This window comes from Vulpes lagopus, chromosome 7, assembly GCF_018345385.1.
Source record: "Vulpes lagopus strain Blue_001 chromosome 7, ASM1834538v1, whole genome shotgun sequence".
Taxonomy (NCBI): Eukaryota; Metazoa; Chordata; class Mammalia; order Carnivora; family Canidae; genus Vulpes; species Vulpes lagopus.
Genome location: NC_054830.1, coordinates 20,906,478 through 20,918,561, shown reverse-complemented (window position 1 = coordinate 20,918,561; position 12,084 = coordinate 20,906,478). Strand labels below are relative to the sequence as shown.

General features: G+C 62.2%; 2 protein-coding genes across 6 annotated transcripts in view; one reads left to right on the top strand and one right to left on the bottom strand.

Annotated features, from left to right (window-relative positions):
• The first annotated feature begins 592 nt into the window (after positions 1-592).
• NT5DC2 (5'-nucleotidase domain containing 2) lies at positions 593-9,183 on the top strand. 2 transcript variants are annotated; one of them, XM_041762144.1, is made up of 14 exons: positions 593-880; positions 4,559-4,743; positions 4,881-4,955; positions 5,202-5,257; positions 5,362-5,455; positions 5,640-5,768; positions 5,875-5,935; positions 6,013-6,115; positions 6,236-6,337; positions 6,523-6,604; positions 8,272-8,358; positions 8,455-8,595; positions 8,682-8,746; positions 8,827-9,183. In XM_041762144.1, exons 1-14 carry the CDS (start codon positions 649-651, stop codon positions 9,086-9,088), a joined length of 1,674 nt encoding a protein of 557 aa, XP_041618078.1. In that variant the 5' UTR covers positions 593-648; the 3' UTR covers positions 9,089-9,183. The 2 variants fall into 2 exon arrangements, with proteins under 2 accessions (XP_041618078.1, XP_041618079.1); XM_041762145.1 differs by lacking the exon at positions 593-880 and adding an exon at positions 897-1,068.
• STAB1 (stabilin 1) overlaps positions 9,063-12,084 on the bottom strand; it is a 26,582-nt gene continuing 23,560 nt past the window's right edge. For all 4 annotated transcript variants that reach the window (XM_041762142.1, XM_041762139.1, XM_041762140.1 and 1 more), the window contains 13 exons: positions 11,913-12,017; positions 11,634-11,741; positions 11,358-11,551; positions 11,113-11,257; positions 10,899-11,032; positions 10,642-10,807; positions 10,446-10,555; positions 10,229-10,348; positions 9,993-10,142; positions 9,808-9,912; positions 9,562-9,708; positions 9,355-9,471; positions 9,063-9,269 (listed from right to left, as the gene is read on the bottom strand). In XM_041762142.1, the coding sequence (XP_041618076.1) occupies positions 9,213-9,269; positions 9,355-9,471; positions 9,562-9,708; positions 9,808-9,912; positions 9,993-10,142; positions 10,229-10,348; positions 10,446-10,555; positions 10,642-10,807; positions 10,899-11,032; positions 11,113-11,257; positions 11,358-11,551; positions 11,634-11,741; positions 11,913-12,017 (1,658 nt within the window). In that variant the 3' untranslated portion in view covers positions 9,063-9,212. The remainder of the gene's footprint in view (positions 9,270-9,354; positions 9,472-9,561; positions 9,709-9,807; positions 9,913-9,992; positions 10,143-10,228; positions 10,349-10,445; positions 10,556-10,641; positions 10,808-10,898; positions 11,033-11,112; positions 11,258-11,357; positions 11,552-11,633; positions 11,742-11,912; positions 12,018-12,084) is intronic.

Genomic DNA, 12,084 nt, shown 5'->3' with positions numbered 1-12,084 from the left:
AGCCAGGAGGGGCTGCTTCAGCGGGCGTCAGCGGTGCTGCAGGTCGCTGCGGGGCCCAGGGTCTCACCGGCGAGGGCCGGCACCGAGCGGCGCGCGGCAAGGGCTCTTTACCGGCTGGAGTGACTCTGGCCGGCCCCTGCTGTGCGGGGGGCAGGACCCCTGGCGCAGGCCGGGCGGGGCGCCGCGGCGGGGCCGAGCGCAGGAGGACCAGGGCGGAGAGGGGGCGGGAGGACCCGGGGGCCGAGGGCGAGGCAGAGGGCCGGGGCAGTCCGGGGCGCCCGCCGCGCCCGGCCCTCCCCTCCCCGCGCCCCGGCCGTCCGTAGCCCCAAGGAGGCGGCCGTCCTTAGGCCCCCCAACTCCCGGAGCGGAGCCCAAGCAGCGGCCATCGCCGCCGCGGCCACCGAAGGGGGCGCAGAGCGCTCCCGGGCCTCGCCGAGGCGGGGGAGGGGGGGGGGGCCGCCCCGCCCCGCCCCGTCGGGACCTCCCGCCCCCCGGCCGAGGCGCGCGCCCATTGGCTGGCCGGGCTCCGCGCGCCGCGCCCATTGGCCGGCCGCCGTGAGGAGCACGCGGCCACCGTGGCGGGCGCGCAGTCGGAGGGCGGCGGACTGGCCGACGGGCGGCGGGCGGCGCGGGCGGCGCGCGGCGGGCATGGCGGGTGCGGGGCTGCGGGCGGCCGCTCGGCGCTGGCTGCCGTGCAGGGGCCACGGCGGGCCGCGAGCCGCCTCGTCCTCGCCCTCCTGCCCTGGCTGCGGCCCCCCGGGGCCCGGCGCCCACTGCCCGGGCGCCCCGCGCTCCGCGCCCGCCCCGGCGCCCGCCGGCGGCGCCGAACTCAGCGCGCACCTGTGGGCGCGTTACCAGGACATGAGGCGGCTGGTGCACGGTGGGTGAGCCGCGGCGGGACGGGCGCCGGGTGTCTCCGCCGGGCGGACGCAGACCCGCCGTCTCGGGCGGCCCCGCGCGCCGCTGTCGGGGAACGCGCGCTGGAGGGGCGCTCCGGGGCTCCGGGGCCCCGCGGCCCGGGCGGCTCCTCGGGGAGGCTTCTGGGGCCGCCCCGACGCCCGGAGGCAGGTGGGCAGACGGGAGGTTTGCTCCCCAGGTCCGCGGGCGGGAGCTCGGGGTGCCCGCAGCGGCCTCCGGAATGCGGAGCCCCCACCGTCCTTCCTGGCGGTCCCGCCTGCCGGGAGGCTGCGGCGGAAATGCCCCCAACCCCTTGTTCTCTTAGGGGCCCGTGGTTGGGGCGGGAGCGTCGGGGACAAAGCCGGCCGGCGGCGCTGCCCGACCCAAGCGGAGACCGACTAGACTTTGCAAGCGCCTGTAGGTTGCGACCGAGGTCCGGAGGACTCTCAGCGCAGGAGGGGAAGGTATTGGTTGGAGAAACGAGACCAAGCCGCCCCAGGGCCCTGGAGTCCACAGGGTGGCTGCGTCCGAGGCCAGGACACTTAACCTCCTGTACCCTCCTCCCTAGCACTCTCTCCCGCTGCAGAATGGGCTGATGAAGCCTGAGGGCCCTCCCCAGAGAGGTCCTGCTGTGCTGGGATGCCCTGATGAGGCCAGAGAGCTGAGGGTGCTCAGCACTTGGCCCGGATCTCCTGAGGCTCTGCCTCTGCAGCAGACAGATACGTTTGGGCTTGACCATAGCTTCACTGACCCGCCAGGTGGTACTCAGCAGGCCTCACTCTCTCAGACCTTCAGTGTCCACAGGGTAAAACACAACCCTGGGGCCACTGTCCAGGATTGTGGTGATGACTCAGAAGGAACCAGGCCAAGAAAGGGTAGGGACCTTCCAGAGGAGCCCCCAAGGGTGGTGCTGCTTTCATTGTCTGGTAAGACAAAGTGGCCCTGCCTGGAAGATTCCAGCTGAGAGCATGGGGCGTCCAGTGTAGCTGTGTGGAGAGCTGAACAGGACTCACCTGAGAAGCTCAAGGCAGAATAGTTAAGACCCTGAGGAATGAAGGTTCTGAAGCCCTTGGGCTTCTATCAGGACCCCCCACACACACACACACCACCACCACCACCACCCTGTCAGTGGAGAGGCCAGACCTGAGAGGCTGTTTAAGAAGATACCTTTGCTCTGGGTCTGGAGAAGGCTGCCTGCCTTGTAGCTATGGGAGAGAACATAGGGAGGTCTGTTGGATTTTGTCACACCACGCTCACCCATATTTTCAGATCTTCACAGAGACACCCTTGCTTCTCTTGATGTGAAAGTGGCAAGGTCATTTCTAGGATGCCATGGTGAGCGTCGGGATGAGCCAGCCTTGCATCCAAGTCCTGACTCACCTCTCTTGACTGGGCTTTTTGGGGGAGATTCTGGGCACTGAGATATGCCCTGGGCTAATGCCTGTGGGCAAAACTATGCCAGGCTTAGTGCCTCCCTACCAGTGTAGGGACACTGGAGGGCTGGGCTAAGGTGGGGGAGAGTGATTAAGGCAGGTGGAGTGACCTCGATTTGAACCTCAACTACGTTGCCTACTGCTGGATGGTTTAAGTTTAAAGCAAGTGACTTCACCTCCCTGAGCCCGTTTCTTCCTCTGGATGATGGATGAATAAGTGTGACCACCTCACAGGATTAGGGTGAGGCTTGAACATGATGAGCCTCTAAGGCACCCAGCAAGTGCACACAGCAGCAGCTGGGAGGATGGCACCCACAGTGAGTCTTACAGCTGCTGTGGGGAAGAGTCAGCCCTGGAGCCTGGGGCAGGAGTGGGGCAGGCGGAGAAAAGCAAAAGAGGGCACAGTGAGCCCAGTGAGGGGGTACATCCAGTTCACCCAATCCCACGCACCACCACAGCCCTGTGGCCCCCAGAGTCCAGAAATCCTGTCAGGAGGGCAGACACTATGGGCTGCTTCCCTATCCTGCTTTGTTCCTCAGAGGAACATCCTCAAGGACAGAGGTGAAAGCCTGGGCTTGGCCAGCACCCTGCCAGCAAGGGGCCGCACTGCCACAGGGATCCCACCCCTCCTGGCCGTCTATTGGTGGTGTACCAAGAGTCACTGTTGGTGCCCAGGAACTCAGGCTCCTGCAGAGGGCAAGGCCCAGGGCCCTAGTGACACCAGAGGGGCATCTCAGAAGCAGCTCCCTAGAGAGCTGAGGTCAGCTGCATCTCATGTGCATCCCAAGTGAGGAGTTTTCTGTCTGCACCCACAAGTCTGTCAAACAGCTGCTCTGTGCCAGGCTTGTGTTGGCCTGCGGCCCCTAAAGGAACCAGCTACACTTGTTCCCCCACCCACACCCTACCCTTGGCTCCAAAGGGAAGGGGGTAGGGGTGGAGCCTGTGTTCCGAAGGGGCCTCCAAGGCAAAGCTTGGAGCATGGGAGCTCATAAGTGTCTGCTTTTGAGCACAGGCAGCTGCCAGGCATGCTGCATGGCCCAGAGCTTCTGCTTCAAGAGCATGCCTGGTTGTGGCTGAGACAGGAATTCCTTGGAGGCTTGGGCTGTTTGTGTGGGCCTCCACCACAGGTTAGAGGTCTCAGGAATGGGGCCACCTGGAGCTACTGCAAGGCGGTGCCCTGTGCGCCTAGTCCTGCCTGTCCCCCCTCCAGTAGCCCCTACTCCTTGAGTGATGCAGGGGAATCCGTGACAGGGAGGTGACAGGCTCCAGAGGTGCATCGCTCATCGAATCCTACTTTGCTGCAGAGTGGAAATGCCACACACAGCACGTTCCGTATGACCCTCTCAGTAATTCTGTAAGTAGGCACAGTTTTGATTCCCCCTTTAAATATAGGGAATCTGAGGCCCAAGAGGTGAGGTGACTTTCCTGAGGTCACAACTGTGAGAGGGAGGGCTTGGCCTGGTCTGTCTGACCTCAAAGCCCATGTCCTTTCTCCATCCACCTCCCCTACTGTACAGATGGAGAAACTGAGGCAGGTGAGCCCTTATCCTCCCCTGCTTCCCTAAGACTCTTAAGAGCCTATTCTTCATAGTTCCTCACTCAACCTCAGTAGCAGCCAGGTGCCTGAGGTGGCTGTGACCACATCCCCAGGGGGGAGCAGCCTGGTTACTGGCCCACAACCCAACATCACACGTCCTGCCTGTCGTAATTAGCAATGTTCCCTGGCTAGAAGCAGCAAATGTCATTATGTAGACTGGCGGGCAGCTGAAATCCGATTAGAGGGGCCACAGGCTGTGGCAGGTGCTCAGAGCTGGGAGTCCAAGTGACAGGAGCTACCCAGTACCCCCCACTCCTGTCACGTTCCCCAGCCCAGGCTGCAGGCAAGATGGAAAGGGTCTGAGCCTGGCCATGGCTCCGATGGGGTGATGGGAGCCTGGAGGAAAGATTGACTCTGCACCTGCTGGGCTGTGAGCAGTGGTGTAACCCAAGACCCACCGTTAGAAGCTCCAGCAGGGGTGTTGGCCCAGTGCCATCTCTGCCTTACCCCAACCATGTGAGCCCAGGCAAATGAACTCTCTGATCCTCAGTTTGACCATATGCAGCCTTGGGCTCAGATGACGCTGGTAGTTTCATGAGGCCCCCAGACCTGTGCACCTAGAAAGTGCTCGGTAATCATTTGTTGCTGCTGTGCTCATCCTCCTCATCGTACCTGCATCTCCTCCCTCCAGACCTCCTGCCCCCCGAGGTCTGCAGTCTCCTGAACCCAGCAGCCATCTATGCCAACAATGAGATAAGCCTGCGTGATGTGGAAGTCTATGGCTTTGACTATGACTACACACTGGCCCAGTATGCAGACGCGCTGCACCCCGAGATCTTCAGTGCTGCCCGTGACATCCTGATTGAGCACTACAAGGTGAGGCTGGCTAAGCCAGTGGCCCAGGCCCTGGAGAGACTCCAGGCTGAGTCATGGGGGTCCCCTGAGGCAGCTGTTCAGCTGGAGGTGTGGTAGTGCAGCTGGCTCAGGGCTGGCCCACCCCTGTTCCCAAACAGTACCCAGAAGGGATCCGGAAGTATGACTATGACCCCAGCTTTGCCATCCGAGGCCTCCACTACGACATTCAGAAGGTGAGTGGCAAGGCCACAGATTCCAGTGACCCCCTCCTGATTGGATGTGCGTTAGCACTGCTTCCTTAGCCCTCCCTCTCTAAAGGGGGCTATCCACTTGGCCTCAAAGCTGCAGCTCCCTCTTGACAGGCACACGATCCCCTTGGTACCTTTCCACTGGGGCTTTGGCACCGGGGGCCAGAAGAGGCTGGCTCCAGGCCAACACAAACTCTGGTCTCACCGCCTGTCCTACTCTGCTGTCCCCAGAGCCTTCTGATGAAGATTGATGCCTTCCACTACGTGCAGCTGGGGACGGCCTACAGGTCAGTGCAGACTGCCCAGCCTAACACCCCCCACCCCCGCAACTATATGCTGTGGCCTCACCTCAGGAGCACTTTGGACTCATGATGTCTGCACACCCACTCAGGGGCCTTCAGCCTGTGCCTGATGAGGAGGTGATCGATTTATATGGGGGCACCCAGCATATCCCTCTGTACCAGATGAGCGGCTTCTACGGCAAGGTACTCCATATGCCACCGCCCCGGGCAGCCAGCTCAGTGATCTCTCGACACACCCCGGTGGGCCAGCCCTGACCCGCAGGCAGTGCCTCTCTACCAGTGTCCCAAGACAGATTCGGAGCCTTGGTCTCCAGGGCTAGGGGTGGTGGAGCTGGAGGGCTTGCTGAGGTGGTGGCCCCCTCTGCAGGGTCCCTCCATCAAGCAGTTCATGGACATCTTCTCGCTGCCGGAGATGGCGCTGCTGTCCTGCGTGGTAGACCACTTTCTGGGTCATGGCCTGGAGTTTGACCAAGCGCATCTCTACAAGGATGTAACGGTGAGGATGTTGGGCCTCTTGGGGTGGCAGGGAAGGTGAAGGCAGCCTCAGCAGGGCAGGCCTTCCTCCACCCCACTGCATCCTTACTGTCCTGCATTGTCCCCAGGATGCCATTCGAGATGTGCACGTGAAAGGCCTCATGTACCAGTGGATTGAACGGGATATGGGTAAGGGTAGACAGTAGCCCTGTGTGGCTTCCTGGCCAGGGGCCAGGCTGGCCCTCACAGACCCATCTCCCCATTAGAGAAGTACATCCTGAGAGGGGACGAGACGTTCGCTGTCCTGAGCCGCCTGGTGGCACATGGGAAACAGCTGTTCCTCATCACCAACAGCCCTTTCAGCTTTGTGTGAGCTGCCTGTGGTGGGGAAGGAGGGCCCCGAGGGGAGAGGGGAGCAGGTGGCGCCCGGGGAGGAGCCTCCCTCAGTCCACCTGCTGCCTGTTCCACCTCTGCGCCCCCTCTGCCCAGGGACAAGGGGATGAGGCACATGGTGGGTCCCGACTGGCGTCAGCTCTTTGACGTGGTCATCGTCCAGGCTGACAAACCCAGCTTCTTCACTGACCGACGCAAGTATGGGCCTAGCAGGGGTGATGGGGCCAGGGTGTGGGGACTGGCCTTTCCTCAGCACCCTGTGTGCTTGGGGTAGGGACACCCCCTTGTCGGCAAGTGGCCTTTGCAGAGTGGGGAAAGGTGCCTATCCCCAGTCTTGCCCCAGACTGGAAATCAAGCCCTTTCCTGCCCCCTCCCTGCGCCAGGCCTTTCAGAAAACTCGATGAGAAGGGCTCCCTGCACTGGGACCGCATCACCCGCCTGGAGAAGGGCAAAATCTACCGGCAGGTGAGTACCATCTAGGTGGCCTGACCACAGCCCCAGCTGCAGAGGACTGGCAGCACAACCCTGCCCTGCCCCCCACACATCTGCTGTGGCTCTGCCCCCCGCTCCTCCCACACCGTGTCCAGAGGTGCAGGCTGCTCAGGCTGCCGGGTTGAATTCTAGGTTTACTACTCAATAGCAGAGGGAGTCTGGCTGGCCCACTTGGCCTCTCTGTGCCTTGCTTTTCTATAAAAGAGGTAAAATATATTTTTTAAAAAAAGTATTCTTCTTGAATTGTGGTATAAAGCCCTTAAATTAGGCATTTACTGAATACCCCATAAATGATAAATGGTGCTGTTACTTGGGGCTTACCACTGCTGCAGCCAGACCAGCTGGTGGGGTGAGAGAGACCCCTTTTCCTAACTGGTGTCTAGGAAGATGAGAAGGGGGCCTAGTGCTAGGGTGTGGGTGGCGATTAAGGAACAGGATTAAGGTGTTTGGCCCTGGATGGAATGCGGAAATCCTGGCTGAGCTGGTCCCCTTTGAGGGTGGCAGTTCCAGGGGCTGGGGGAGGGAGGCCGTCAGCAGTTGGGTTAGGGGAACTGAGGCCTGGACTGCATGCGGTACACACAACCCGGTGGCACCCAACTCTCCATGGCCCCTTGGGCGCAGGCTCTTTCCCTGGGCTCTGAGGGTGATGCCCTCTTTTGTCTTGGCATCTTAGCCAAGCCTGAGGAGGGTCATGCACCTTTGTGGGGAACAGGACTTTTTCTCCTTTGGTGACTTGCAGCCTTTTCTTTATATTTGATGATCTGAAGTTTTGTTGTGTACATGTGCTGGATCCTGCTTGCTTCTCGTCTTTGTGCCAACCCCACCCCCGTCTCCTCGTGCAGGAACCCTGGGTTCTGTCTTGCCTGACGCGGCACCTTGTACCTCGAGATTCTTAGTTCAGGGCCCATCCCGGCCCCACCACCCGCTAATACTTGGCTCTGCAGCCTCCTGCCTTAAGCTTAATTCAATAATTAAGTCTTGCGACCACCTATGTCCACCAAGGCTTGTTTTTCCTGGCCTCTTACAGTCACAGGCTGCTGTAGTGACTCCTTTGTGCCAAATATGAATTCTTCTAATTTCTGGGGTGTGGGCCCCTGCCCCAATAGCTGTTGGACTTCCCGCTCTGGGCCCCCTGCCCCATTTTCTGCTCTCCCGAGAGCTTCCTCTATTGTGTTTGAGCCTGACTGCTTTCATCTTTTCTCTGGCTTTGGAGCAGGGGGGCAGATGGCTTCACAGTGAGATCTGCTGAGTCCCTCTGGGCTCAGGCCTGGGAGGACAGGAAGGGCTTCAGGGCCATGGGCTTGCTGCTGGAGTTCGTTTCCCACAGCATGGGGTCCCTGGGGCGGGTGTGAGGCCACAGGGAGGGGAGGCCCTGGAGGCACAGGGCACCATGCCAGGCCTCCAGGAGACCTTCCTGTTGGGGGGCAGACCCCCTTCCTGCCTGAGAGAGGGAGGAGGAGACAAGGGCCAGAGCCAGAGGACAGTGAGGCCACGGGAAAGGGCAGCCAGGCGTCCAGCTGGAGGGGCCTCACTGTCCCTGGGGATTCGGGAGGGGCAGTGGAGAACAAGGCGTGATTCTGGCAGCCCCCTGGGAGCCCCTTGGTACACTATGCTCAGCAGTATCCCCCAACTCTCCCCAGGGAAACCTGTATGACTTCCTGCGCCTGACAGAATGGCGGGGACCCCGCGTGCTCTACTTCGGAGACCACCTGTATAGTGACCTGGCGGTGAGGGGGCAAGGCGGGGCTCAGTGGGGAGAGAGGGACGGAGGGAGCCCTGCTCGCTGATGCTAAATCCTATCCTCCGCCCCACCCACCCTACAGGACCTCATGCTGCGGCACGGCTGGCGAACGGGTGCCATCATCCCCGAGCTGGAGCGCGAGATCCGCATCATCAACACGGAGCAGTATATGCACTCTCTGACGTGGCAGCAGGCGCTCACCGGGCTGCTGGAGCGCATGCAGGTGGGGGGTAGGGAGGCAGGGGCGGGTTGGGGGCCAGAGCTGCTGCCTGGGTGACACACACCCAGCACCCTCCTCATCTCTCCCAGACGTACCAGGATGCCGAGTCACGGCAGGTGCTGGCTGCCTGGATGAAGGAGCGCCAGGAGCTGAGGTGGGTGGGGGAGAGGGGAGGGGAGCTGAGGGGCCCTGCTGTCCCTATGCCCCCTCGAGCACCTCATGTCTGCTTCACAGGTGCATCACCAAGGCGCTGTTCAACGCTCAGTTTGGGAGCATCTTTCGCACCTTCCACAACCCCACTTACTTCTCACGGCGCCTTGTGCGCTTCTCTGACCTCTACATGGCCTCCCTCAGCTGTCTGCTCAACTACCGGGTAGACTTCACCTTCTACCCACGCCGCACGCCCCTGCAGCATGAGGCACCGCTCTGGATGGACCAGCTCTGCACTGGCTGCATGAAGACGCCCTTTCTTAGCGACATGGCCCACATCCGCTGAGGGCACCTTTATTGTCCACAGCAGGTCCTAACCCCTCCTGTCCCACCCACACTGGGCTCCAGTCCAGGGCGGGCAATAAAAGTGGTCTCCCTCTTGCTCCTGCCTCTGTCTGGCTCTAGCCTTGTCACTTGACCGCGAGGATCCTCTGAGTGTCGGGGAAGTCGTCCTCTAGGAGTGAGTCCTAGGGGTGAGGAGAGGACCATTTGTGGCTGGGCTGGAACCAGGTCCTGGGTCCCCTTCCACCATCCCTCACCCCCCACACTCACATCAAAGGGCTCACAAAAGGCATCGTGGCTGCCAAAGACTGGGTTAGGGACAGAGACCAGGGTTGGGCTGGTCCCTTCCTGCCAGGGGGAGAAGTCCTCCTCAGCATCATCTTCTGCCTGAAAAGAGGTGAGTGGTGAGGGCCTTGAGCAAGATCAATGGACCCAACTACTCCCAACCTTCCCCCTCCACCCCCAAAATCGCCCTACCTGGAAGGTAGAGAAGCCAAAGCCTGTGGCCTTGCCTCGAGCACGGAGGTAGAAGGCTCCCGCCACTAGGCCAAGCAGTGCTCCAGCAGCTACCACGGCTCCCACGCCTGCCATCACAGGTGGAGCCTCCGGTGCTACCACCGCCCGCTGCAAACAAGTAGAGCGTCAAGGCCATGTGGGGCAGGGCTGTCCCCTCACCCCATGTTCTGCTTCTTGTCCTCCTCGCCCCATCCCCCACCAACTCACAGGCTGCAGGGGTGCCAAGAGCGGCCTGGCCAGAGCATGGATGATGCCATTGAATGCCATGATGTCCCACACGACGACATGGCTGACCACAACTGCCCCTGGGGCCTGTAGGGAGACCCAGGGTCAGGCCAAGTGGGTGAGTGATGGTTGGGGGCCAGCGGGGAAGGTGCAGTAGCCAAACTTACCACGGGGGCCCAGGAACTGTTGTCAGGGCCTACAGCACTAAAGACGAGGCTGAGGCCTGAGTGGGCAAGGAGCACAGTATCCTGGCTGGCATTAGTGCTCAGGAATGTGGTGTTGGAGGCATGCAGCTCCAGGTCCGGGCCACTCAGTGTCTGTGGGCAAAGCAAGGCCTATTGGTCCAGGGTAGCCAGAGGCCTCAGCGATGGGCTTGGATCTGCTTGCAGCCCCTGCTAGTTACCATGTTGTCGAGGAAGCCTTCGTTGACAGGAACGAAGAGTGTCTTGTAGGTGAGCTCATCGTCCAGAAAGTCCAGGAAGTCAAGGCCCCGAGGGGTGGCATTGGCGTAGCCCAGCAGCATCTGGGTAAGGGGGTTGGAGATAGGACCGTGAGCAGGCTCCCTCCCCAGGGACCTCAGCTACCCACACCCTCAGCCCTAAGGCTGGGCCCCTGCAGACCCCATAGAAGGTGGAGAAGTTGGCTGTGGCCGCCAGGACATCCAGCAGCTTCCCGTTGCACATGCTTGTCCCATCACCCACAAAACCATGGCGGCACCGGCAGGCCACATCTGCAGGAAAGATAGATCAGTGGGCAGGGGCCGAGCCAGGGCGTTGGCCGGGGCCGGGGCCGGCGGGGGGGGGGGGGGGGCTGCACCTTGCTCTCGGTAGCAATAGGCGTCCCAGCACTCCGAGCGGTTCTTCCGGATGCCCAGGCTGACGACGCCTACCTGACCACCACCACAGTCTGCCGCAGGGAAGACGACCGGGTGGGCAGCCGAGCCATTGGCCAGCCAGCCCAGGAAGCACAGGTGGAAGCCCAGCTGCAGGGGCAGGCAGGGAAGACACTGAGACCAAAGCCCCAACTCGAGGGGCCCCCATAGACTTGGCTCTATATCCCTGGGCCCCACACACCTTTTGGGCAGCCGAGAGCTGAGGAAGAGAAGCAAGAACAGCTCCCTGGGCCGCACATGCCGCCTCGGCCTCCGAGAAGTTCAGGCCGTAACGACCACCGGGGGCCTGGAGGTGGAAGACCCCGGCCTGCTTCTCTGCAGAAGGGAGGGACGCGTGGTCAGCCCCGCGGCACGGAGGCAAAGCAGGGACAGTGGGAGCGGGCAGGGAAGCCCACCCTGGAAGTGGAGGTCAGTGCACACAGCATCCACGTGACAGGGTGGTGGTTGGCCCAGGCAGCGGTCCACAGGCGGCTCTGGCTCTTCCATGCACTGCAGTCCGTCACCCACGTAGCCGGCATGGCACACACAGCGCCGCGTGTTCTGGGGCGGGAGAGCAGATGGGTGCTCTTCAGGGACCCAGGGCCGGGGTGGGCGCTCTGTGGACCTCCCCACCCTGCTGCTGGGCTCCCCCGCTGCTCACAGGGCCAGTGCTCAAGCAGTCCGCATGCTCACTGCAGCCCCCTCGGTGGCCGTCAGCACAGGGGTCACGGGCCCGACAGCTCCAGCCGTCCCCCTCGTAGTCAGGCAGGCAGGTGCAGGTGACCACGGTGCCTACTTGGCTGCAGTTGGCGTGCTGGCTGCAGCCGCCGTGCCAGTACCGGCACAGGTCCACAACTAGGGGCAGGAGAGAGTGGCAGGCCTAGGTGACAGGTAGGGGCCGGGGGCCTCCCACCTCACATTGCACACCCCTGCTCACCTGTGCATGTGCGACCGTCCCCTTCATAGCCCAGACCGCACTCGCAGCTGTTGTCTGCGCGGCACCTGGCCTGGGGTGCGCAGGGCGGGGCACACACGGGCTGCAGCTCTGCCCCCCCCAGGGCCCACCACACACATCCCGGTTAGGAGCTGCCCTCCCAGATGCCCCCTGCCCCCTTCCCGTAGCCCCCCTCAGTGCCTCCGCCTGAGCATGCAGTTGGGGCATCGGGGTCCGCCAGCAGATAAAAGCACTCGGGGTGGGCACCGACACAGCACTCACTCAGCTGCACCTCACAGCTCGGCCCGGTCCAGCCCTCATCACAGAAGCAGGAGCCGGAGCCCCCAAGGCCCTCATCACAGCGGCCATGGGAGGTGCAGTGGCAGGCTGGAGAGAGGAACAGGCCGGAGGTTGGGGTCAGTGTGGTGGACCCCAGGGCTCAGAGGGCAGGGTA

Bases quoted from the DNA above. Each gene is read 5' to 3' on its own strand.
- NT5DC2 (XM_041762144.1), top strand. From the start codon at position 649: ATGGCGGGTGCGGGGCTGCGGGCGGCCGCTCGGCGCTGGCTGCCGTGC. The intron at 4,744-4,880 runs GTGAGGCTGGCT...GTTCCCAAACAG, and splicing joins TCCTGATTGAGCACTACAAG to TACCCAGAAGGGATCCGGAA. The intron at 8,747-8,826 runs GTGGGTGGGGGA...TCTGCTTCACAG, and splicing joins AAGGAGCGCCAGGAGCTGAG to GTGCATCACCAAGGCGCTGT.